The 26,656-nt window shown below is 41.6% G+C and overlaps 1 protein-coding gene across 1 annotated transcript in view; it reads left to right on the top strand.

The window, feature by feature from the left end:
• Positions 1-26,240, top strand: part of Slc39a9 (solute carrier family 39 member 9) — a gene marked incomplete in the record, with an annotated part of 47,183 nt that extends 20,943 nt beyond the window's left edge. Inside the window, 6 exon segments of the mRNA XM_008845939.3 lie at positions 14,478-14,678; positions 16,374-16,442; positions 17,818-17,903; positions 18,883-19,017; positions 22,388-22,489; positions 23,559-26,240. Of these exon segments, the coding sequence (XP_008844161.2) occupies positions 14,478-14,678; positions 16,374-16,442; positions 17,818-17,903; positions 18,883-19,017; positions 22,388-22,489; positions 23,559-23,795 (830 nt within the window).
• Positions 26,241-26,656: the final 416 nt, after the last annotated feature.

Below are 26,656 nucleotides of genomic sequence, written 5' to 3'. Positions count from 1 at the left end.
TCCTTCCTGTATGCCTGTGATTTTAAGTTTGGTCTTTTTATGGTTCACACAATTCCTGCATATTCCATTCTTGTGTTTTCTTAAATTTTCCATAGTGTTTGCTTGAGTCGTCTAGTTCATCCACTTTATCTTCCAGTCTTGATACTGTGTTTTCCATTTCGTTCATCCTATTGATGAGGCTTTCTCCCGTCGTTTCTAATTGGCTTAATGAGTGTTTCACTTCGTTCTTTATTTCAGCCTGAGTATTCTTCAATATTTCTAGCTCTTTTCTGAATTCATTCAGAAGTTTATCCCTATCTTCCTTCAGCTCTATGATTACCTTGTTTGTGTGTTCTTTAAATTCCCTGAATTCTTTTATCATATTCATCATTGTTCTTTTGAGTTCCATGTCCTGCATTGTCTCTAGAGGATTCTCATTGTGCTCCTCTAGAGGATTACTGGTATTTGGTGGGGTTTCAGGACTTCAAATTTAGGTCTGCTTCTTTTTGTGAACTTTATGTGTCTTTGTGGTTTACTTTTTGGGCGTGAAAAGCTGGTTTGTCTAAGCTTCCGGTTCTCTCTTTTGATTTTATATTGGAGTGGCCGGATTGCTTTTGTCTTAAGGAGTTCCCACAGAGGCCTAATTTAGGTGAGGGTCAGATATTTTCAGGCTTTCTCCTAAGGTCTGGATCCCTCCAGGAACGATTTTAGCCTCAGGAATTTGGGGGTTGGACTGGCCTGGGAGCCTGGCTCAGGAAAGATTCTGGTCTAGGGCAGCTGGTGGCCGTGCCACCAAGAGATGCAAAGGCAGATGGGGCAGGAAGAGGCCCCTAGGCCTCCTGGGGACTGCACTGAGGAGCTGGGTTGGTCTGGATGCTAAGGATCATGAAGAGGAAAGGGCAGCCCCAGCAGGTCCCAGAAAGAGGCTGGCGGGTGGTGCAGGCCCTGGGAAGCAGAGGGAGTTGAGCAGTGCTCCTGGGGCCCAAAGGAGAGGCACTCCCTTGGTCTGGATGAAAAGGATCAGGGAGCAGTATTGGTTCCCCAGGTGTCTGGGGCCCCAAGACAAGGAGTGTGGCAGGGCCCAAGCTTGGAGGAGAGAATGGCAGCAGAGATGGGAGGGTGAATGAGGCTGGGGGAGTCACGGTGAGGAGGGCAAGATGGACTTACCCCAGAGAGAGGTCTGAGGGTAAGAGAGAGGCCTGTGGCAGGTCCTCCAGGCCCAGGGAAGCTGAGGGAAGTGAGGGCGGGGCCAGGCCCAGAGGCAGAGCTCCTGGGGCCCAGAGAAGGCACCATGTTGATCCCAGAGAGAGGCCTGCGGGTAGGTGAGAGACCTGCAGTGCAGCGGGTCCTCGAGATCTTTTTTTTTTAAATTTTATTTATTATTTTTACTTTATGTGTATGAGTGTTATGCTTGCATGTAGGTAAGAACACCTGTGTCGTGCAGTGCATGTGGAGGACAGAAGAGGCTATCGGATCCCATGGAACTGGAGTTAAGGATGGCTTGTAGCGGCCATGTGGGTGCTGGGATTAGAACCCAGGTCTTCTGTAAGAACAGTCAGTATTCATAACCACTGAGCCATTCTCCAGCCCTGAGACCTTCATTTTTAACAGAAGATTTAACACTACAAATTTCTTTTTTCTTTTTCTTTTTTGTCTTTTTGAAACAGGGAGTCTTTATAGCCCCAGCTGGCCTGGAACTCTGTGTACACCAGGTTGGCCTCAATCTCACAGAGACCCACCTGCCTCTGCCTCCATCTCCCAGAGTGCTAGGTTTAAGGCATGCACCACAAGGCCCAGCTCAAATTTCTGTCTAAGCACTACTTATATTTTCTCTTCAGTGAGTTCAAAATACTTTCTAATTTACCTTGCAGCTTCCTCTGCTACCCATGTCTATTATTTAGAAATATGTTAATGGGGGCTGGAGAGATAGTGCAACGGTTAAGAACATTGACCGTTCTTGCAGACGATCTGGGTTCGAATCCCACACCCACATGGCAGCTAACAGCTGTCCATAACTCCAATTCCAGGGCATCTGACAGTCTCTTCTGTCCTCCGGGCATTGCATGACATGGGTGCATTTACCTACATGCAGGCAATACACACATACACATTTAAAAAAAAAAGAAATATGTTACTTAATGTCCCATTTACACATGCATACACACATGTGTACACACAGTTATTTTCTTTTCACATTGTTATTTTTGTTACTGGTTTCCAGTTTAATTTCATTTTTGTCAGAGAGCGTATTTAACATGATTTAAATATGAATTTTTAAGGGCTCTTTTATGGTATAGACTGAATTATTGTGTTGGATGCTGTGTATGTACTTGAAAAGATTATGCATTCTGTAGTTACTTGATGGAATGATATGTAAATGCCAATTAGGTTGGATCCTTTGGTTTTATGCTTGCTGACTTTCTACCTATTCTTTCTATCATGGAGATAAAAGTTTTGAAATCTCTAAGTATGATTGTGGTTTGCCTGTTTTAATTTCTGTCAAATTTTGCTATCTGTATATTGAAGCTCTTTTGTTAGGTGCTATGGTGGTTTGAATGAGAAATGCAGTCTATAGGCTCAAGTATTTGAACACTTGGTATATGGGCCTAGTTGGTGGCACTGTTTGCTGTGGTCAGGAGGTGTGGCCTTGCTGGAGGAAGTAGGTCACTGGGGGTTAGGCTGTAAGAGCTCATAGCCTGCCTGGAATGGTGGTGCACACCTTTAATCCCAATACTGGGGAGGCAGAAGCAGGTAGACCTCTGTGAATTCAGGGTCAGTCTGGTCTACATGTACATACCGAGTTCCAGACCAACTAGAGCTACAAGGAGACCCTGACTTAAAAAAAAAAAAAAAAAAAAAAGCCCTCAAACAAAAAACAACAATAAAAAAAGAGCTCATAGCCTTAGATCTCTGAGATCAAGGCCAGCCTGGTCTCTATAATGAGTTTCTGGCCAGCTGGGGCTTCAGGGAGTGTGTCCTCTGCACACACACACACACACACACACACACACACACACACACACACAGCAAAAGATCATAGCCTCAACCCACTTCCAGTTGACTTTTTCTGCTTCGTGTTTATGGTTGATGATGTGAACTTTCAGCTTTTGGCTCCAGCCACTGTGCCTGCCTGCTGCTATGTGTCCCTGCCATGATGGATTCTTATCCCCTGGAACCATAAGCCAAAATAAACTTTCTTCCATAAGTTGCCTTGGTCATGGTGTTTTATTACAGCAGCAGAAAAGTAAATGACACAGATATATATACATTTAGCATTGCTTTACCTTTTGGTGAATTGACTTTTTTAGTCATTGTATAATGTCCCTATTTACTCTGGTAATTCTTGTCCTTTAATGGACTTTATCTGTTCTTAATGTTGCCATCCAGTTATTTGTTTGTTTGTTTTTGGGCAGGGTCTCCCTGTAGCCCCAACTGGCCTGGAACTTGCTATGTAGAACAGGCTGGCCTCAGTCTCACAGAGATTCACCTGCCTCTGCCTCCCAAGTACTGAGGTTAAAGGCGTGTGCCACCATGCCTGGCTTCCAGTTTTCTTTTATTTATTTTTAATTATGTGTGTATTATACCTACATGTATGTAAGCACACCCATGTTGTGCAGTGCCTGCAGAGGACAGAAGAGGGTGTTGGAATCCCTGAAACTGCAGTTACAGATGGCTGTTAGCTGCTGTGTGGCTGGGATATAAACCTGGGTCTTCTGTTGTGTTAAGAACATAGCCAGTGCCCTTAACCTCTGAGCTATCTCTCCAGCCCCCAGTTTTCTTTTGATCAGTATATTTTTCTTCATTCTTTTACTTTTAGTCTAGCTAGGGTATTCATTATATTTAAAGATTTCTTATAGACAGTATATAGTATGAGAAGTTTTTTTGTTTGTTTTTGGTCTTTTTGAGGCAGGGGTCTCCCTGTAGCCCCACCTGGCCTGGAGCTCGCTGTAGACCAGGTTAGCCTTGAACTCACAGAGATTTGCCTGCCTTTGCCTCCCAAGGTCTGGAACTAATACCATATCCTGCTAGTATGAGAAATTTTTTAAAAAAATATTTTTATTTTATGTGTATGAGTGTATTGCTTGCATTTACATAAGTGCACCCATGTCACGCAATACCCACAGGGCATCAGATCCCTTGGAACTGGAGTTAGGATGGTTGTTAGCCGTCATGTGGGTGCTTGAAATTGAACCCAGGTCCTCTGTAAGAGCAGCCAGTGCTCTTAACCACTGAGCCATTTCTCCTGCCCCAGAGAAGTTTTTTTAAAAATGCAATTTGAAGCCAGGTGTGGTGGTGCATTCCTTTAATCCCAGCATTTGGGAGGCACAGGCAGGCAGATCTCTGTGAGATTGAGGCCAGCCTGATCAACATAGGCCAGACCAGCCAGAGCTACAAGGAGACCCTGTCTCAAAACAAAACAAAACAAACAAAAAACCCAAATAATTTGAGGATCAAGAAGGATGGCTCAGCAGGTAAAGGCACTTGCCGCCAAGCCTGATGACCTAAGTTTCATCCCCAGGACCCACATTGTGGAACAAGCTGTCCTGAGCTCCATATGTATGCCATGACACACAGTAAATAGAAAAAAATATAGAAGATAAAAAATATTAAATCTGACTTGACAGTCTCTGTCTTCTGGTTGGTATATTTAGACCAGAGGTCTGTACTTTTTCTGCAAAGAATCAGATAGTAGATAACACACCTGTTATCCTAACACTTGGTAGGAAGCACAGAAAGATCAGGAGTTCAAAGTCATTAGCTACCTAACAAATTTAAGGCCACCTTGGTCTTCCTAAGAACCTGTCTCAAAAAAATAAATAAATAAATAAAAAGGAGGCTGGAGAGATGGATCAGTGGATAAAGTGCTTGCTGAGTTTGAATCCCCAGAACCCATGTAAAAACCAGCACATGGTCATGGCAGCACATGCCTGTGAGCCCAGCACTGGGAGGTAGGGTCAGGAAGATCCTGACCAGTCAATCTAGCTAATCAGTAAGCTTTAGGCTCAGTCAGAGACCCTGTCTGGTAAAATAAAGTGAAGAGAAACAGAGGAAGAGACCAGACATCAAACTCTGGCTCCTGCACACACATGTACAGGTGCACCTGCACACATACACACATGCATATAACACACACAACACATATACATGTACACACACAAGTAGAATCAGATCATCAATATTTTAGGCTTCACTAATCTTAATTGATACTACTTAATTCTGACACTGTAGCCAAATATAGCTAATTTTTTCCCATCACCTTTTTCAGCTATTGATCCCATCCAATGAATTTACTATTTTAGATACTATGTTTTTGCTCTTAAATTTCTATTTGTTTCCTCTGTGCTCTTTCTTTGATGAGGATATCTGTTTGCTGTTTTCCTTTACCTTAGAAAGAGGTTACAGGAGCTGCTTGTATATCTTCCAGTATTCTGGTATCTGCTATTTTTTGGATTGAGATTGTCATTTCTTTTGGTAATTGGTCCATTTTTTTTCCTCTTTCTTTGTATGTGGAGTAATTTTCGGCTGTCTCCTACACACTTTGAACATTAATATGAAATTTGGGGTCTTCTCAAGCACTCTGGAGAATGTTGGTTTGGTTTTGTTTGAGAAGGCAGGTTAACCTGTTTAGATTCAGATTGCAGTTCTGTTTTGCCTTCCTTTGGGTAATGGTTCTATTTTTCAAAGACTTTACTGGGAATGTATCCTGTCCATGCAGAATATAGTGCTGAGCCTGGGACTTGTGTTGGATATGCATGGGATTAGAAGAGGCCCTCCCCTTAGCTCTTTCCTCTTCAGAATACTTTTACACCCTGGCTTTCAGGCCCTTTTTCTGGTCTTGTGGTCAGATAGGACAAGTTTCCCTTGGAGTTTTTGCTTCCTCGTTCCTTGGTTGTATTTACTTTTGTAGTCCTTAATTGGTTGCTTTTTGAATTTTGTCAAGAATTGTTGTTATAATCGGTGGGTAATTGAGATGAACTGGCATGTGCCATTCTAGACAGCACCAGATTCCTGTAAAGTTTTTTATTTATTATTTTATTACATGTGTGTGAGTGTTTTTCTTGCATATATTGTGTACCCATGCCATGCAGTGGCCACAGAGACCAGAAGAGGGCTTCGTATCCTCTAGACCTGGAGTTAAAGATGGTTGTTAGCTGCCATGTGGGTGCTGGGAACTGAACCCATGTCTTCTGCAAGAGCAGCCAGTGCCCTTAACTTCTGAACCATCTCTCTAGCCCTTCCTATAATTAAAAAAAAAAAAACAAAAAAACAAACCAGGCTGGGCGTGGTGGCGCATGCCTTTAATCCCAGCACTCGGGAGGGAGGCAGAGGCATTCAGATCTCTGTGAGTTCAAGGTCAGCCTGGTCTACATAGTGAGTTCCAGGCCAGCTGGGGCTACAGGGAGACCCTGTTTCAAAAAGACCTAAAAAAAAAAAAAAAACCAAAAAAAAAAAAACCTAAACAAATTCCAGGCCTAGTAATGCAGGCCTGTACTCCTAGCTATTCTGGAGGTAGAGGCCCAGGGATCACAAGTTTTAGGTATGTCCGGGCTTCAGAGAACTTGAGGACACCCTGGGCAACTTAGTGAGACCCTGTCTCAAAATATAAAAGAGGGCTGAGTATTCAGTTCAGGAGCAGAGAATCCCTTTTTATTGTATGTGATGCTCCAGGTTTAACCCCTAGTATTGAAATAATAGAAAAACTAAAATATTAGTACACAGTGAATTCAGTTATAGTTGAACCCAGTTTTCACCATACTGCCAGGAAAGCATTTGTTTGCATGTTATTACAGGCCATTCATTCTTCTATGGACCTTATAATTAGGATAATTAGTAGATATTTTTTCACAGCTCACTGTACCATGTTAACTAAGCACTCTGACATTTTGATAAGCATTATTAAGTACTAGTTAATGTGAAAAGGAACCTCCCTCACACTTCTATTATTATAGCTCCCAAATCACTGGAATTCAGTGGTTCTCTGCTTTCATGTATAAAAACTTCTGTAGGAACAGGATTTAAGAACTTTAGATTTTATTGAGCATTTCAGTACTTGTTTACTGTGGAACTGAAATTTGAAACCATAAGAATTCTTTGAGTTTTAAAATTGGTGTGTTTTGGAAGGCAGGCTACTGGTTTGAAGACCTAAAGATATGTATATTGTATTTATACCTGTCTGGATAACCATCCAAACTGTTGCTGTCAGGAAAGGCTCAGTATAAACAATCCATCGATTTTACCTTATCTTTAAGAATGCCATACATGAGATTTCTTAGCAAGGAATAATTACTTGTATCTTTTTCTGTCATTTTGCTCTACAATTGAAGGAAGCCCTAGGCAGAGCATTTAAGCAAGAAACAAGGACCAAGGCATCTAAATTGCAAAGGAAGAAGTGAATGGCTTCCATCTGTACATGAGATAACCTCTATACAGAAAACTCTACAGACCTCACCCAAAACTGTTAGAACTACTTTAAGAATGTGGCAAAATTGCAGGGTACAAAATCCACATATAGACATCAGTTGTATTTCTGTATATTCACAGTGAACTGTCTGAAGAAGGAATTACGAATATCCTGTATCATAATTTCAAAAATAAAAAGGAATAAATTTAACCAGGAGTACAAAAGGTCTTACACTGGAAGCTATAAAATGTGGATGAAAGAAATGAAAAGAAACACAAGTAGGAGATGTGTTTGAGTTGAAGGAATTAATATTATTAAAATTCATGCTACCTCAAGTAATGTAGATATAATGCAATCAAAATTCCAATAGCATTTTTTTCACCCAAAAATTCATACAGAACTACAAAAGACACTGAAATCAAAGCAGTCTTAAAGAACCAAAGTAGAGAGACACTGTTCTACAAAACTTCATAAAGCAGCATGGCACTGTCACAGACAAAGGCACACGGACTGGGGTGGCCAGTCTTTGCCTTCTCTCAGCCATAATGAATAAAGAGGAGTTTTCTTGGGGCACATGTTAAGTATGTAGGTACTTATGAAAGCTGATGGAAAAAAATTAATAAAAAGGAAAAAGATCTGTGCATAGTTTTTGTGGTATGTGCCACCACAAATAAGCAAAAACTCCCTCACTTGATAACCGTAACTCTCTAGGGCCCGGTTCAGAGGGTCTTCTAAAACCGTTGAGCAGGTTCCACACAGGTTTGTAATCACTAATAAAGAACATAGCATACCAAGTAATAAAACTCCATCATTTTCTACAAAATACTTTATAAAAGAGAACAACACGAAACTAGTGGAATAGTAGAGAAAGTGACAGAACAATATCAGTTTAATGAAAGTAGCTGCAGTTCTCCACGTGTTTTCTTTCTTGAGTCTCCCTGTAGCCCCAGTTGGCCTGGAACTCACTATGTAGACCAGGCTGGCCTTGAATGCACAGAGATCTGCCTGCCTCTGCCTCTGCCTCCTGAGTGCTGGGACTAAAGGTGTGTGCCACCACTCCTGGCTTTCTCTATGTGTTTTCAAGGTGATCATCGGATATTTTGGTTCTAATTTTGCTCTTAGTGTGCTTCATCCTTGAAAATAGTTCCTACAGATGTAGGCACTGCCAGAAAGCGGTGACATGAGTAAGGCGTGGTTGTGATGCTGGGGATAGTTTTGACTTTGGAAAAACAGGACCTAGAAAAGTGTAATAAAGAGACATGATCAAATTCTGCTTTAAGTTGAAGATCAGATTGCAGCTCTATACATTCCAGGTATCTCTATACATTGGCAAGTAACATTTAGGTTGACCAAAACAAAGTTACACATATGGCAGAATACTATTTTCCTGGAATTCTTGAGATCCCTTTCATATTCTTCTGTCAAATCAAAGAGCAAGGTTACACATTTTTGTAGTTCACGAGGGGATTGAAATGGTGGGGTGGGGGGACTGAAGAGATTGCCAAATGGTTAACAACACGTGCTGTTCTTCCAGAGGACTGGGGTTTGATCCTAGCACCAACATGGTGGCTAACACTCTTCTGGTTACAGGGGATCTGACACCCTCTTCTGGTCTTTGCAGGCATTGCATTTACATACATGTAGGCAAAACACTCATACACATAAATAAAAATATTTTTAAAAATATTGAAATTGATCAAATTGTTTGCCTTAAATTTGAGCTGGCCATAATTTTGCTTTCATTTGGAAGCTGTTGCAATTTGAAATGTATTGATGTTTTGATTGTCACATGAAGAGTCTTGTTCAACTCATTTAAACAAGTAGGTTAAAAAAAATGCTGACTCTTGGGGTAGGAGAGATGGGTCAGCGGTTAAGAACACTGGTTGTTCTTGCAGAAGACCCAGATTCGAATCCAAGCACCCACATGGCAGCTAACAACTGTCTGTAACTCCACTCCCAGGGGATCCAACAGCCTCTTCTGACCTCTGAGGGCATTGCACAATACCGATGCATTTACCTACATGTAGGCAATACACGCATACACATAAAATAAAAATTAAAAATTTTAAAAATGCTGAATCTGTAAGCCCGTTTTCATCAAGGTCTGGTACAAAATTTGCTTTTGTCATAAATGTTAAACATCACAAATCAAAGTCTTTTCAACATTTGGACTTGGTGGCCATCTTTTTTCCACAAAGTAAATGGCATCGCCGAGGTCAGCACCATCACTTTTCAAGCAGTCCTGGAACTGGTGATGATATAGTCCCTTGGCGCCTAGAAAATTTACAGTCTCAATGATGACTCGCAGGGTCTTATCCATTTTTTTAAATATCCATTTTTTATGCTTTTGTGCATGCATTTTCTTGATCCAGTGATACCAAAATATGAGTTTGGGGTGACAATTGTACCATCTTCTATTAATTTTTACAAGTCCCCCTCTTTTACTTACCATCACAGAGGCATCATCAGGAACTATTCTAGATATGCAATGTATGTAGAGTATTGCTTTGATGGATTTTTTTATTTCATATAAGCCTCTTGAGTTGTGTCTCTTAATCTTTTAATCTCACATGGCTTCTGTGTCTTAAAGAATACAGAACCCCTTCTCCCCCTAAAAATAAAAGCAAGCAGAACCCCCAATATAAAAAATTATGGATAAAGGACAATTGTTCAACAAAAAGTGGACAGATGATTAAGTTTTTTAGTATGTGTCATGTGTGTGCCTTTTCTTCAGTGGTGTCACATTTGTCACCAGCGCCTCCCTAAAAGCAGCCAGCCTCACCATGTTTACAGCGTCAGTGCCACCAGCACAGGACATCATTATCAATGCAGATGACTGCAAAGTTGAGCGGCTCTCCTCTCCAAAAATTCCAATCAGTTTTCCAGTTTCTTCAGTTCACCTGGCTATAACTAGAGAGCCAAGCTGGTTTAGAAATAGAAATCCCCCTTTGGGCATATTGTTTCTACCAGGCTTTCTATATGCTGCGTAATGAACTCAACCATCAGTAAATGGGGGGTTGCTATTAAATATGCTAACATGTAATTATTTTTATAATAGCACTTATCTGAGTTGTAACTTCTAAAGAATTTTGTTAAGATGTGCACGCCTTTAATCCCAGCACTTGCGAGGCAGAGGCAGGCAGCTCTTTGTGAGTTCAAGGCCAGCCTGGTCTACATAGCAAGTTTCAGGCCAGCTGGGGCTACAGGGAGACCCTGTCTCAAAAAGACAAAAAATTTTTTTTGTTAAGATGATAGATTTTTTTCTTTCAGTTCCACTATTTTGTCTTTACGACACGATTCTTGATACATACCAAATTTGGCAGCGTGTTTCTGCATATAATGTCTTTTCAAATGGTAGTCTTTGAAAACCTGTTACAAATTCTTTATAGATGAAGCGAACGCTTTACTATTTACCTCACAAAGAAATGGTCATCTGGGATGCAGAGATGGCTCAGTGGGCAAAATGCTTGCTGTGCAAACACAAGGACCTGAGTTTGGATCCCAGACACGGCCAGGGCTGTGTCTGTAACCCCAGCACAGAGGGACAGAGAGACATATCCCAGGGACTTGCTGACCAGCCAGTCTCACTGACATGGCAAACTCCAGGTTCAGTAAGAGACCCTGTCTCAAAAAATAAGATAGAGGCTGGAGAGATGGCTTGGCGGTTAAGAGCACTGACTGCTCTTGCAGAGGACCCGGGCTCGATTCCCAGCACCCACATGGCAGCTACGAACCATCCTTAACTCCAGTTCCAGGGGAATCCGAAGCCCTCTTCTGACCTGCACGGCATTGCACAACACGGATGCAGGCAATACACTCACACACATAAAATAAAAATAATTTTAAAAATATGTTTGTTTGTTTGTTTGTTTGTTTGTTTTTGTCTTTTTGAGACAGGGTCTCCCTGTAGCCCCAGCTGTCCTGGAACTCACTGTGTAGACCAGGCTGGCCTTGAACTCACAGGGATCTGCCTGCCTCTGCCTCCCGAGTGCTGGGATTAAAGGTGTGCACCACCATGACCAGCAATAAAGTATTTTTTTAAAAAAAGTAAGATGGAGGGAGAGTAATAGAGGAAGACAACAACTTCTGGCCTCTGTATGTGCATACACACACTTGTACACACATGACACATACTAAAAAAAACTTAATCATCTGTCTACTTTTGTTGAACAATTGTCCTTTATCCATAATTTTTATATTTGGGGGGGGGTTCTGCTCTGCTCCCTTTTATTTTGGGAGGAGGAGGGGTTCTGTTTTCTTTTAAGACATAGAAGCCATGCTAAGATTAAAAAAATAATAATAAGACCAGGCACGGTGGCTTAATCCCAACACTCAGGAGATCAAGTGATCTCTGTGAAATCAAGGCGGCCAGCCAGGGATACAGGGAGACGCTGTCTCAAAATAATAATAATACTAATAATGACCAGCCTTGGTGGTGCATGCCTTTAATACCAGTACTCAGGAGGCAGAGGGAGGCAGATCTCTGTGAGAACAAGGCCAGCCTGGTCTCCAAGTGCTGGGACACTGGGACTACAGGGAGACCTTGTCTCAAAAAAAAAAAAAAAGAATAAAGGACTTTATTTACTTTTATTATGAAAATAGACAGGAAAGTAGAAAGCAAAGTTTGGCCCTTTTACACCTCAGCTGTTTAAAGTCTGAAGCAGAGAGTCATTTATAAAGTACAGCAGCTTGGCTGGAGAGAAGGCTCAGCAGTTAAGAGCACTGGCTATTCTTGCAGAAGACCCAGGTTCAAATCCCAGCACCTTCATATCAGCTAACAACTGTCTGTAACTCCAGTTCCAGGGAATCCAACACCCTCTTCTGACCTCCATGGGCATTGCATGGCACCAGTGCACTTACACACATGCAGGCATAACACTCATACACATAAAACAAACAAACAAACAAAAATAAGGTTAAAAAATAAAGTGCAGCAAGCAATGCTTGAAGAATAGCCAAGGTGTGGAAGTACCCTTAATAATCAAATAAGGACCCTTATGTGTCTAAAAAAAAATAAATGCCCACTGTTTGTAGTGATAGGTTAAAAACATAATTGTTAATCTGTGCACCTCACTTGTTGCCAGGAGCATGTGCAATGTCTGATTGTACCCATTTAACTATCTGTGCCTAGGAGATAATGCACTAGAAGCTATACACCACTGTAAAATTGAAGCCATGCATATGTACAAATAGAGCATACATACATTTGTTTTATATAACACTGCCATCTATAAAGTTCATGCTTGAGAACTGCCCAATTTAGTTGCCCAAAAATAAAAATAAAAAATCTCGAAGTTGGGGCTGGAGAGATGGCTCAGTGGTTAAGAGCACTGACTGCTCTTGCAGAGGACCCGGGTTCAATTCCCAGCACCCACATGGTGGCTATGAACCGTCCTTGACTTCAGTTCCAGGGGAATCCGAAGCCCTCTTCTGACCTCTGCAGCATTGCACGACACAGGTGCACTCACATACATGCAGGCAATACACTCATACACAAAAAATAAAAATAATAAATTAAAAAAAACTCAAAGTCTCATATTAAATAAGTTTTTTTGTATGTATATATCCAGGTGTGTGTTTGTGTGCGGGTTCGTGTGTGTGTGTGTGTGTGTGTGTGTATCTATGTGTGTGTGTGTGTGTGTGTGTGTGTGTGTGTGTGTGTGATGTCAGAGTTTAACCTGGGTATTGTTGAGATCTACCTGTCTTTGCCTCCTTAGCACTGAAATTACAAGCAAAGGCCACCACTCCCAGCTGGGGATCTAATTCAGGTCCTCACACTTACACAGCTTACCAGCTAAGCTTCCTCCCCAGCCTCAGTAAACTTAAGATTTTGTGTTGGACCTCAGGTAGACATGCTTACTTGATAGCAGGTTCATATAGTTCCTATAACCACTAGGTTATTAAACTGTTGAATTATAAATGGTTAGTGTCTATTATGCTAGCTTCTACTTATGAACTATAGCAAAGATAAAAATTTGAGGTGGGGAAAGATGGCTCGGTGGATAAAATGCCTTCTATGTAAGCCTGAGAACCTGAGCTCATGTAAAAATCTAGGTGCTGTGGTGCACATCTGTAACCCTAGTACAGGGAGAGGGGACTGAAACAAGTGGATTCTGGGGGCTCGCTGGCCAGCCAGTGTAGCCAAAACAGCAAGCTCCAGGTTCAGGGAGAGACTCTGTCTAAAAATATAAGGTGGTGAGTTGGCAAGCTGGATCAGAGGATAAGGGTATTTGCTGTCAAGCCTGACAAGCTGATCTCAATCCCCAGAAGCCACATGGTGAAAATAGAACTTGACTCTCAAGTTGTTCTCTGACTTCCACAAGTGTATTGTGGTGCTTGTTCCCCTTCCCCTCACACACATACAAATAAATAAATGCCGAAAAATAAGGTGGAGAACCATAGAGGAAGACCCCTGACCGACTTTTGGCCTCCACTTGCACACATACAGTTGAGCACATATATATACCATATATACACCCCCAAAATTTTGGCCTTTAAGCATTTACGTTTAAAGTATCAAATATGTGAATATAAATAAGCAATAGCCTTTGGCCAGGTGTTACTATAACAACCTTGAGCTGAATTTAGACTGGAAGAATTTAGGCTCTTCAATTGCTCTGTCCTTTATTTTTATTTATTTATTTATTTTTGCTAGTCTAGTGATTGCTCACTAATATTTTATAAAAGTTAAAAGTCTTCAACCTCAGGAGTTAAAGGAGTGACGTGTGATTAGTTACTGTGATTGCAGCTGCTGTTCCTTTGCCTAGTTTCACCAGAGCACAAGACTTAGGGTTGGAGTCCTTTGGAAATGGGACTGCAATCCTGCTGTATTCCTGTGAGGTGGGTTGCTTCCAAGCCCAAGGCTTTGAATACCTGCCACAGCTCATGCCAGTCTGCATGCCAAAAGCAAAAGACATTTGAGAAGGTTTTCATCATGAACTTTTAAGCTAAAGGAGTTTGTGGTTGGCTGGATTACAATATAGAAATCAGATGTTTTTACAGGAAAGTAAACAAAGGAAATCACAAGATGAAAGCTGCCATGTGAAAAAGTTTGTAGGGGAAAACCTTTTTCTCATTGTGGTTTGCTTTGTTCTAGGAAAGCACCATCAGGCTAGTGAAACCAAGCAGAATGTGATTGCATCAGACAAAGCAGCAGAAATACCAGTTGTCCATGAGCATGAGCACGGCCACGACCACATACAGCTGCACGCCTATATCGGTGTGTCCCTCGTCCTGGGCTTTGTTTTCATGCTGCTGGTGGACCAGATTGGCAGCTCCCATGTGCATTCCACTGATGGTGAGTAACTCCCAGGCTCCCTGGGCTGGGCTGGAAATTTGCAGACTTGATTATAACCAATGGCCTTATTGAAATGCCAAAACTCTTGTCTTCCTCAGAGGTTGTGGGACATTTTACTCAGTTGGGAAGCTGGTGAGTCATGGCATTGCACAAGGAAATCTTTGTTGATGTATTACCTTGCTGGATTCAAAACTGCCACATTTGGTTGAGAGTCTAGGGCAAAAGTCCTTAACCTGTTTTGTGCTATGGAGCCCTTACTCAAAAGCCTGTGGCCCTCTTACTAAAATACTGGTTTTTAAATGTATAAAACATAGTACATAGGATTATAAAGAAAACCAATTATGTTGAAATATAGTTGAACAAATTTATAATATAATGCATATCAGTATGAATACATTAAATGAGTTAATATATATTTTTAAGATTTATTTTTTATATATGTGTATGTGTTTGTGCTGCATGAGTTCATGTGCACCGTATATATGCAGATGCCCACAGAAGCCAGAGCGTGTTGGATTCCTTGGCATTGCAGTTAACAGACAGTTGTGGGTACTGAGAACAAAACCCAGGTCCTCTACAAGAGGCTGGGAGATTTGGGGCAAGGAGGATGAGAATGATGTTAGAAAGTACTGGAGAAACTGTTTTAACTGGTCTGGACACTGAGAAATACTGTGGAGCCAGCTGATAAATGGCTTGAGAACCTTCCTAAAGCCAGCCATGGTGGTGCAGATATATAATCCCAGCTACTCAGGAGGCAGAGGCAGGGAGGTCACAAGTTCAAGGCCTGCATGGACTACAAAGTGAATTCAAGGCAAGTCTGAGCAACTTAGTGAGACTCTGTCTCAAAATTTAAAAAAGGGGGGTGGGGTGAGGTTTGGAGATTGGGGATATAACTCAGTGAAAGAGCACTTGCCTAGGTAGTACTTGCCTAAGTAGCCCTGAGTTTGATCTCCAGTACTGAAAGCAACAACAACGAAACCCCTACCTAATAGAGTAGTTCCAGCTGACCTAACTGGTTAACAGATACAACAGAAGGGTAATGTTGCAAAGATGCCTCTGACATGAATGCCTAAGATAGGTTTGATGAGGGGAAAGTGAGAGGAAGGGAAAAGCAGTGGGAGACTATTACTAACTTGGGTTTGAGTTGATGAAAATTCAGTTTAGGATGTAGCGATAAAATGAAAAAAGGCAAACATGACAGGTGTTGGAGTGAGGACAGAGTTTCAGGAAGGTTAGAGGGTCTGGAAAGAGGCAGTCAGAGGCCATGGAGTACTTTTTCAGGGTGGTGGAGGGCTAAGGACTCTGAGGAAGTTGAAGCACTTAGGAGTTAAACAGTTCAGGAATTAATCAAGGGTCAAAGCCTGGGTCAAGGGTACCCTCTTGCCCACCTCTTTAGGACAGGGAGAACATCCAGGTGTTTGAAGTAGAAAGAAAAGACAGCAGTGAGGACAATAATAATCTACTTGAAAGTTTGAAATCTGGGCTTTCAAAAATTTTCATCTGTCCAGATGTGCATACCCTTAATCCCACACTCAGGAAGCTGAGGCAGGGGAATCTTGAACTCAAGGCCAACCTGGGCTATATAGTGAGAGTCCCGCACTAAAATAACAATGATGACAATATATCACTATCTCCAGACAAACGTTAGTATGGTTTCTATGTCATACTTCCTAATGCTTCTTTCTTGTTTTCCAGATCCAGAAACAGCAAGGCCTAGCAGCTCCAAAATCACCACTACACTGGGGCTGGTTGTCCATGCTGCAGGTAAGGCTGGACTGTTCCTTCGACCTCACAGAGGACAGACACCATCTGCACTGAATGCTCTTGGGCTGGCCTTCAGGGGAGGGTCGCCTAACAAAGTCCCCCAGCTTGAGCTCAAGTCTTGCATATTCTAGGTCGAGTTACAAGCCAAGAATGGTTTCTATAAATTAATGCTTAAACACAAAGAATAAGCTGGGCATGGTGGCACATGCCTGTAATCCCAGCACTAAGGAGGTGTGGGGAGTAGAATAAAAAGTTCAGACCAACCTGAGCTACATATTGAGCTCAAGGTTGATCTTAGCTACCTATCAAAACCCTGTCAAAAAAAGAGGAAGAAAAAAGAAGAAAGCAAAGGCTGGGGATTTTAGCCTTCATGCACATGAAAATGATGCTATTCAAAGTAATAATGCTGTGTTTGAACACAGCTGTGCCTACATGTTTCTATATCATCTCTGGCTTCTTTTATATAACAAGGACAGGGTTGGATACTTACTTATTTTTTATCTTTTTTGAGACAGGATCTCCCTGTAGCCCCACCTGGCCTGGAACTCACTATGTAGACCAGGCTGGCCTTGCACTCACAGAGATCCACGTGCCTCTGCCTCCTGAGTGCTGGGACTAAAGGTCTGTGCCACCATGCCTGCCTAGGGTTGAGTACTTTTATGAGGCCAAGTAACCTGCAAGGCTAAAATATTTCCTGTCTGGACTTTAAGAAGTTTGCTGACCTCTGCCCTAAGATCTCATCTGGGAAAGAGTTTTGGTACTTTGGTACTAAAAAGCCTGCTTCCCAATGTAGGCTGTGGTAGTAGGCAGAGGGCAGAAGGCTCAGTATTGCTGATGGGACTTGCTTTAGCCCCATAACCCAAAGTTAGGTCTAGTAGTCAGATTCTGTCAGGACCAAATGCATGAAAAATAGCTCACTACTATTCTAGTGTTGCTGGTATATCATGCTTTCTAACAAAATTCACCCATTCAGCCAATCTCCCCATCAAGTGTGAGTCATCTAAGTTGAGACTTTGTGTCTTAAAGGCAGAGATGTTTCTCTGAAATTCTTCTTTGGCACTGCTGTTACTACAATTCGACTCATCAGTGAGTTTGAATTTTGCACTTTTTCTGTTAACAACAATAAAATAACTAACATACAGAATACTCTGGCTAGGTGCTAATCTCTTTACGTGCATTCTTTCATTTAACGCTCATGAAGCCCTAAGAAATGCACATTTAATTGAGCCCATTTTAAAGGTGAAAAAGCTGAAGTTGAGACATTGAGTACCCTTCCCAGAGCAAGCCCAGTTCTCCCTGACTCTAGAGCTCACACACTCAGCCAGTGCACTGCCCTGATTCATGACATCTTCTGTTTCTTTGTTTCCAAATTTAGCGGATGGTGTGGCTTTGGGCGCAGCAGCTTCTACTTCACAGACTAGTGTCCAGTTAATTGTGTTCGTGGCAATAATGCTACATAAGGTGAGCCACGATGTGAGATCAAACATATTTGTAATAAAATCTCTTGGTCCACTTTTCTGGAATGAGATTTTATTTTTAGCTTAAAAATTTTATTTGTGCATATGCATGCATACATGTGCATGACATATATGGGTACACTTGCCACAGTGGGCATATGGAGGATATAGGACAACTTTGTGTAATTGGTTCTGTCTTTCCACCTGTGTGTGGGTTCCAGGGATTGAACTCAGGTTCCCAAGCTTACACAGCTCCTTTAAATGTTTCTTTGAAATGGCCCTTTTAAAAGTTTCTTAAGGGGGCTGCTAATAACGGTCTGTACTCCAGTTCCAGGGGAATCCAGTCCCCTCTTCTGACTTCCCTGGGCACAGCATGACACAAGATTTACATACATGTATGCATAACACTCATATACATACAATATGAATAAATAAATAATTTTTTTTAAGTTTCTTAATTTCTAAGAATTATATAAGTCTGTGTTTTGGGGTTCTCCTGCCCCCCTGCATGCTATCATTTTCTTAACTCTTATTTAAAGAGCTTTTTTTATTGCATGGTCATATACACAAAGGGTTAAATTCTCTATAGGTTTCTGTATTTGATAGACTTTTGTTCACATGGCTAATGAGATAGTTTGCAGGTAAAAGTGCTTGCCTGGCAAGCTGAATTCCCAAAAGTTGTCCTCTGACCACCACACGCACACTGTAGCACACACATACCTACATTCACACAACACACAACAATAATAAATAAATAAATAAAAATTTAAAAATAAAAATAGTTAATTTTGTGCACAAAAATACCAAAAATTGCCTACGCACTCACATTGGACTTCCGGCATAGAACTTTAATTCTTAACAGCAAGGCTGTGCTTAGACTTTTGGTATGAGAATTCATAGTGAAGTGACACCAGGGGTGTTTTCTTGATGTGGAAACAAGCCAGGTCTGTTGAGTGGTAACAGGGGTACTTTGTCATTCCCAGGCTCCAGCAGCATTTGGGCTGGTCTCCTTCCTCATGCATGCTGGCCTGGAACGGAATCGAATCAGAAAACACTTGCTGGTATTTGCTTTCGCAGCACCAGCCATGTCCATGTTGACGTACTTAGGATTAAGTAAGGTAAGTGTGAACATCCCTTACTTACAGAGTCATGTGTCTAGTTACTCTGACAGGTGTCTAGCCTGCAGCCAGTGGGCTACATGGGGCCAAGGATAGCTCTGAATGTGACCCAACACAAAATCATAAAGTTACTTAAAATGTGATACAATTTTTTTTGCTTTTTTTTTTTATAAATTGATTGTGTGACTCTCTAGCATGGCTGTTGTAGTTGACAGCATCACATCATGGTGTCAAAAGGTTCCTCACACCTGGTAGAATGTCTTAGGTTGAATTTTTCAAGTACATTATTTCTTCAAATTAAGATAAAAATTAGGAATAAAAATATGTACACAATATGTGTCTTAATTCCAAGTTAGTCCTCTTTATAAATCTAATTTTTATTTAGAAAACTTTGATATCATTTCTAAGAACTTTTTTTCTTTAATTTTTTTTATTGAATTTTTGTGTATTTTATACAGAAAATTATCTTTTTAGCCCCTTCCCCTTTGGCACCCTCCCACTCCCCCACTGGAGTTCATACATTCTGTCATTTGTGTTAAGGCCTGTCATGTAAAGTTAGCGTCCCCAGATGTCCCTTAGTGCAAGTTCATCCACCAGGATTTAGTCAGCCTATCTAGAGTTTCTTCCTTCAAGAAGATCAGCTCTTCCTCACCCAGCAGTAGTCAGCTACCAATAATTTTTCGACTAAGATTGGGGCAGTTCTAAGAATATTTGTATAAATATATGGTAGAACGTCAGTATTTAAAGCAATATCATTTGGGGCTGGAGAGATGGCTCAGCAGTTAAGAGCACTGGCTGCTCTTGCAGAGGACCTGGGTTCAGTTCCCAGACGGAGCCCACATGGTGGCTCACAACCATCTGTAATTCCAGTTCCAGGAGATCCAAGGCCGCCTTCTGGCCTCCATGGGCACCAAGCACACAACATAGTATACATAAATACATGCAAACACTCATATGCATAAAAAAATCTTAAAAAATAGTATCCTTTAGCCAGCCATGCTTATTTTATTTGACAGATATACAGTGAGAACCACCCTCCATCTGACATTGAGGCAGGCACATGAAGGGTGTGTGGCAAGTCATTTGGTGGCCTTCAGGAGAGAGGAAGAGCAAAGATGGCAAGAATCATCTAGGACTAAGATTCTTCTAGTGTTTTATCATGGAACATAACTTCAGGCTTGAAATGAGATTCCATTTGTCAGATCAGAATTCAAATAATCTGTTTCCAAGCGGCACCTTTCCATGCCTTATTAATTCTGTCCACCTGGTTTTGGTTCTTAGTAACAAACCTTCCTGTTTTACCTAACGTCAGTGAACAGGCTCTATGAGGAAAATACCACCCTGTGCCTCCTCTGAAGATCATTGATTCATCATTATATAATGCAATAAATGTGTATTAGAAGGAATATTGGGCAGCTGGAGAGATGGTGAGGGGTTGAGAGCATTTGCTGCTCTTGCAGAGGATCTAGGTTCGGGTCCCCGAACCCACGTGGTGGCTAACAACCATTTGTAACTCCAGTTCCAGGGGATCCGACGCCCTCTTCGGAGCTCCTCGGGTATTGCATGATACGGGTACACTTACATACACGCAGGCAGTGCACTAATACACATAAAAAATAAAAATAAAATAAATATTTTAAAAATAAATGAAAGGAATATTGGTTCTTTTGGGTTTTTTTTTTTGTGTGTATCTGTGTGTTACTAGGATTAAAGCAAGGACCTTATAATGCTAGGCAAGCATTCTACACTGAATTTTACATCCCCATCCCTCTTTTTCTTTCTTCTTTTCTTTTCTGTTCTTTTCTCATTAAAAAAAAAAAAAGAAGAAAATAAAAGGATATAAAAAAAGGTGTGGTTGGAAAATGAGATGGTTAAAGAATAGTTCTTTCTATTAATCAGGGTTTGTTAATTGCTGCTCTTTAATTTAACAAGTAAGTTGTTCGGTCTTGGCCATTCACCTGAAGAGCCTTGTGAGTAATATTTAGTTTTTTTCAGGTTATTCCTTTTCTGATTTGTTATTTTTGGGTGCCAGGGATTGAACCCAGGGCCTTGCACATGTTAGGCAGACACTCTACCACTGAGCTACCCTTAGAGTTACTTTTAAAATATGGCTCTCTCCTTTCATTGTTTTTTATGCTTTAGAACTTTCTCCAGGAAGGTTCTGATAATCACAGAAGCATGGAGTTACATGCTGTATCGGTGGGAACTTCCTTTCTTAAAGTTTTAATTAGTTCAGAGCTCTACTTTTCATTTTTTAAATATTTTATTATTTTTATTTTATGTGTATGAGTGTATTGCCTGCATGTGTGTAAGTGCACCCATGTCATGCAGTGCCCACAGAGGTCAGAAGAGGGCATTGGATCCCCTGAAACTGGAGTTATGGACAGTTGTTAGCCACCATGTGGGTACTGGTCCTCTGCAAGAGCAGTCAGTGCTTTTAACCTCTGAGCCATCTCTCCAGCCCCTTGTACTTTTTAATAGAAAAGGTGTAGGTAACTGTATAAAGATTAGCAAATGGTAACAGGTATAGTGGCACACATCTGTAATCCCAGCACTTGGAAGACTGAGGCAGGAGAATTCAGAGTTCGAGACTAGCCCAGATTATACAGTGAGACCTTGTCTTAAAAAAAAATAAACCAATGGGGCTGGAGAGATGGCTCAGCAGTTAAGAACACTGGTTGTTCTTGCAGAAGACCCGGGTTCGAATCCCAGCACCCACATGGCAGCGAACAACTGTCTATAACTCCAGGACCAGGGGATTCAGCAGCCTCTTCTGTCCTCTGTGGGCATTGCATGACACGGGTGCACTTACCTATATGCAGGCAATACACTCATACACATAAAATAAAAATAATAAAATTTTTTTAAAAAACAAAACGAAACAAAAAACCCCCCAGTTCCAGGGGAGCCAACCTCTTCTAGCCTCCATGGGCACTGCACGACTTGGGTGCACTTACATACATGCAGGCAATGCACTCATACACATAAAATAATAAGTAAAATATTTTTTTAGAAAAGTAATTGTAGTTAGTATTCATTTCAAAATTGATAAATTTTTAATGTTTTCAGTACAAAAAAATAAGCATTTGAGGTAATATGTTAATTAGATTTCATTATTACAGTTTAGTCACAGATCTTAATCTCTAATTAAAAATTGTGAATTTCAAATAAATTTTTAAGCAGCAATTTATACTTCACTATATTCTTAGACCCTTATTTGAGAACACCCCATGCATGACAGTTACTCCAATCTCAAGATGGCCTCCGTGTCCCAAGGAGCACCGGGCATGACTATTCAGAGTTTGGGGACTTCTTCCTGACCCTGACTTTCATTTTACTTAGTTTTTCCTTTTTGTTTCTTAATTCACAGAGCAGTAAAGAAGCCCTTTCAGAGGTCAACGCCACTGGAGTGGCCATGCTTTTCTCTGCCGGGACATTTCTTTATGTTGCCACAGTTCATGTTCTCCCTGAGGTGGGTGGAATGGGGCACAGCCACAAACCTGACACCACCGGAGGGAGAGGCCTCAGTCGCCTGGAGGTGGCAGCCCTGGTTCTTGGTTGCCTCATCCCACTCATCCTGTCAATAGGACACCAGCATTAAATGTTCAGGTTCCCGCCTCAGTCCATGGCCAATGCCATCCAATGTCGGAGAGGAGCCGGTGTGTGACTGCTCCCTCACTTCTAAGTGTCTCGTCTCACCTTACTCATCTCCATCTGTGTTCCTAGAGTCCCAGGGAGATGAGAGCCAATCTTGGAGAAGTGGAAAAGCATGTAGCAGGAACATTGTGATTAGACATAGACTTGTGTTGTCTTTTAAAGGGCCTTTGCCATGTTGAGTTTTGATGTTTCTCTTAACCCTATTCTCAGGGAAGATGGAATTTAGTTTTAAAGCAAAGTGGAGAACTTCACACAGTGAAATAATAATTATGAAAATACAGTGTTCTGTAATGTTTTTTCTTGTTAGTATAGAGGCTGTGCCACTTTACCCATTGATTTTTAACATGGTTCTCACCATGTAGACTGGTGCTTTAACATCTTGACATGCCTTGAGAGATGGTGGTGGCCCCCACCCTCTTAGATGCTAAAGGTGATGGCAATTGATTTGAGGTTAGAGTAAGGAAAATTAGGACAAGAGACACTGAAAGCTGACCTTGTACTTGAAAGATATATCCATTGAAAAGGAGCATCTAGAGTCCTGTGCACGTGCCTCTCTACTTGGCTTGCCTGCCATTCCATCCAGCGGAGCAATGGAGGTGGGGCTAACTTCTGGAAAGGGGACTGGTATTGTATGGCATTTCTTCAAAGTCTATTTTACAGAATACCTGTCTCTAGCACATTTTTATATATAGAGGAACCAAATTCTAGTAGGTCAAGGCATAGCTTTGCTTCAAGAACAGTATGATCACAAAGGTTCTTTGGAAATTAAGGATGCTAAAATTTAAGTGAATTTGGATGTTGTTGACATCTTTGTAATAACCTTTTAAAAATAACACTATCAAAAATGTATGTTGTGTTGTCCTTCTAAGTATTTCTCTTAGCAGGCGAGCAATCCCTTTGGCCAGGCCTTTGTCCAGCATGGAGAGTGCTTCGTCTGCTCACATGGCACCTGTGGCAAGAAGAAATTCTGGCTGTATCAGAAGAGGGAAGCGTCTGCCTGCTGGCTTCAGACGTTTGGAAATCATGCCTGTGTCTTGGTCTTTCCCCTCCTTTCCCCTAACTCTCCCCCCAGGCCTTCCTCCCCACAGCTTGCCTCTTATTGCTCCTGGCAGTGTCCGTAGTTGTGTCAGATGGATTCTCATCAGAACAACCCCTTCTTGAGCTGTGGTAAAGATAACATTGTCATCATTTCCTTCAAATAACTTATCTTTATGTCAAATACAGCTTTGGTAAGCCCCCAGAACTACCATCTGCTCATGTGTAAGTTGACACAATCACTGATATTCTGATAATTAAGCGGTTAAGACAGCAAAAGTATTCAACAAACCATAGTAATTTTTCCATGTTTGCCAAAATCTTCATAAATACCATTTTTTCAAATAGGTGTATAATACTGTATTAATTTATTATTATTATTATTATTGTTATTATTATTATTTTGGTATCATTTCAAAACATGAAGAAGCAGGACTAGTTTCTTTAGAGCAGGTGTCATATTTGTGTTTTATGTGATGGATAAGCCAGCGTGCCCCTTCCAGGATTCTTTATTTCTCTCCTAGATCATCACTGGTCAGCAGCTTTGGAATTAAACTTGTGAGCCCTCTGCTGGCTGCTGTGAAGAAAGTAACAGAAACAGGGCCCAGTTCTGTGTAGAGGCTGGCAGCCATTGCATCCCATGTTAACCTGAGAGGAGGTGCATTGTGGGAAGTTGGGTGACTCTCCTGATTGAGTACAGACAGCTAACTCGGGAGGTTTGGTCTCATGTAGTCCTTTCTAAGTACGGTTTCCTTGATTCATTCTAGAAACTTACTGCATCAAGTAAATAGCAGGTTTCTGTGTCTGATTTGGTTTGGATAGTGATTTCTGTCCTCTTACAATGTGCAGTGGTCAGATATGTTGTACTGGCCAAAGCCTCTTTCAGCAGTGCCTTGTCATCACACTTAAAAGTTTGGCTAGAATAGCTTGCTGGATAAGGCCTTGAACTCTGGCAAGGACTGAACCATCAAACTTCCAAATTTTCCTTCCCCTCTGGACCTTGATATTAATGAGCTTTCACATCCCACGCTGCTGCCTCCAGAACTGGTCAGCAGACAGAAATAGCCATATGAATCTTAATAGGGCTCAAACACATCTTCAGGCAGCAAGAAATGTGCAGTGTGGCGAGACCTCTTTCCCTGGGCGGGGGGAGCGGGCAGAGGTTGCTTGTGTGGTGAACAGTGTCCTGGACAGGCTATCTCAGTGTCCACAGCATGTTTCAGTTCTGTTTTCCTCCTGCTTAAAACTGCCTCCTTTGATGTGGATGCCTTAATGCACTAATACATTTGCGAACACTGGTGGCACTTAAGCCGCTGCCATGATTACAAATGGAATTATTGGCTACCAAAGAGAAGTCGTTGAAAAGCACGGTCCCTTCTTCCTCATAACCAAAGCAATCTTAATTGCAGTTTGAGTTCTTCAGATTCTAAGCACTCTCTTACAAGGCAGATTAGGTTGAAAACTACTGATCCACTACCCCTCTGGTTCTCCAGGTCTTGCTTATCAATCCCCATAGCACCAGAGCTGCCATGTTCTGGGTTTGATATGGTTCCAGGATTCCTAGGCGTACTGTTGCAGGCTTCTTTTAGACAGAAGTTCTGCTCTAGAATGCCAGGAGTTGGAAAGGGTACCACCTACAGAGGCCATGCGTGCTCTTCCTTCTCCATTGCACCTTTTCATTTCCCAACTCAAAACAGTCAGGTTAGCCTGTTCTGGCAGTTTGGGGTCATTAGAGAAAAGAAAGGGCGTGGCTGTTTGGAGGTGTCACTCCTTGTAGAAAGGGGAAAATGGATTTTTTTATTTTTAAAAACTAGTCTATTTCTAAGTGTCACTACCTGGTTTTTCTCTTTGTAAAGAATTAGAACTAGGAGGACATGCCAGTATCAGAGTGTGGCAAGCCCCTGTCACTCAGGGTAACTTAAGTACTGAACACAGGAACCATATGTCAACAGCACAAACCTCCAAAGAGCACTCCTGCCTTTGGGCCTGAGTCCCAAACTGCTGCAGTACAAGGAGAAACCCCTTGGTGGTAGTTCTACAATAGATTTCCTTCCTTGCAGCAGGAAATTTCTACTCAGTACAGAATGGTCCTTGTCCCCTAAAGAGCACAGGTAGAGATGCTTCAATAGCAACCAAGGATGCAACTTTTTGTACTTGAGACATCTCAGTTCACCTCAGGAGACTTGAAGATGTGTGACTTTGGGAAAGTACTAGCCGACCATGTAGGACTTCTTTAGATATGCTCAATCTAACACAGTTGCTTAACACAAGGAACCTGGCCTTGCTCTTTGTAGGTGGTGTCTTCCTGAGAGCTGGGAGTCTGATGGTGATAAACACTGCAGCTCCTCTGGTTTGGTGGCCTAAATGGTGATTTTAAATGTCCCTTTTTCTGGATCCTTTGTACACATAAAATCATTCCATGGATGGCTGCCTTATAATTTTGTCTCTTTCCACTTTAATTGTGAATGATTTAAAAATTGCTGTTTTCTGATTTGTTTTCTGATATTAAATTTTTATTAGTGCAAACCTTATGTGAATGGCTCCTTACTTAAATCTTAGCAGTATTTGTGTTTGGCAGCCAGACTTGACCCACATTTGAACATCAAAAAGGTGGGTCAGCAAGATGATTGGGTTGGTAAAAGCATCAACTGCCAAACCTAATGACCTGAGTTCAATCCCAGGACCTGAGAGGTGGAAGGAGAGAACCAGCTCCCGAAAGTTGTCTCATGACCTCCACATGTGCACCATGACATCTGTTCCCATTTCCCTCATGCACACAATTGAAGATGTAGTAAAAACTTTAAAAGGTAATGAGAGGCTGTGAAAGAAGAAAGCCAGGCATGGGAAGACATGCCTTTAATTCCAGCACTCAAGAGGCCGAAGCACACAGATCTCTGGATTCAGGGCCAGCTTGGATTCTATAGAGAGTTCCAAGCCAGTTGGTCTC

Source organism: Nannospalax galili, unplaced genomic scaffold (genome assembly GCF_000622305.1).
Source record: "Nannospalax galili isolate Female #2095 unplaced genomic scaffold, S.galili_v1.0 scaffold42, whole genome shotgun sequence".
In the NCBI taxonomy this organism is placed as follows: Eukaryota; Metazoa; Chordata; class Mammalia; order Rodentia; family Spalacidae; genus Nannospalax; species Nannospalax galili.
This window is presented reverse-complemented; position numbering and strand designations above follow the sequence as displayed.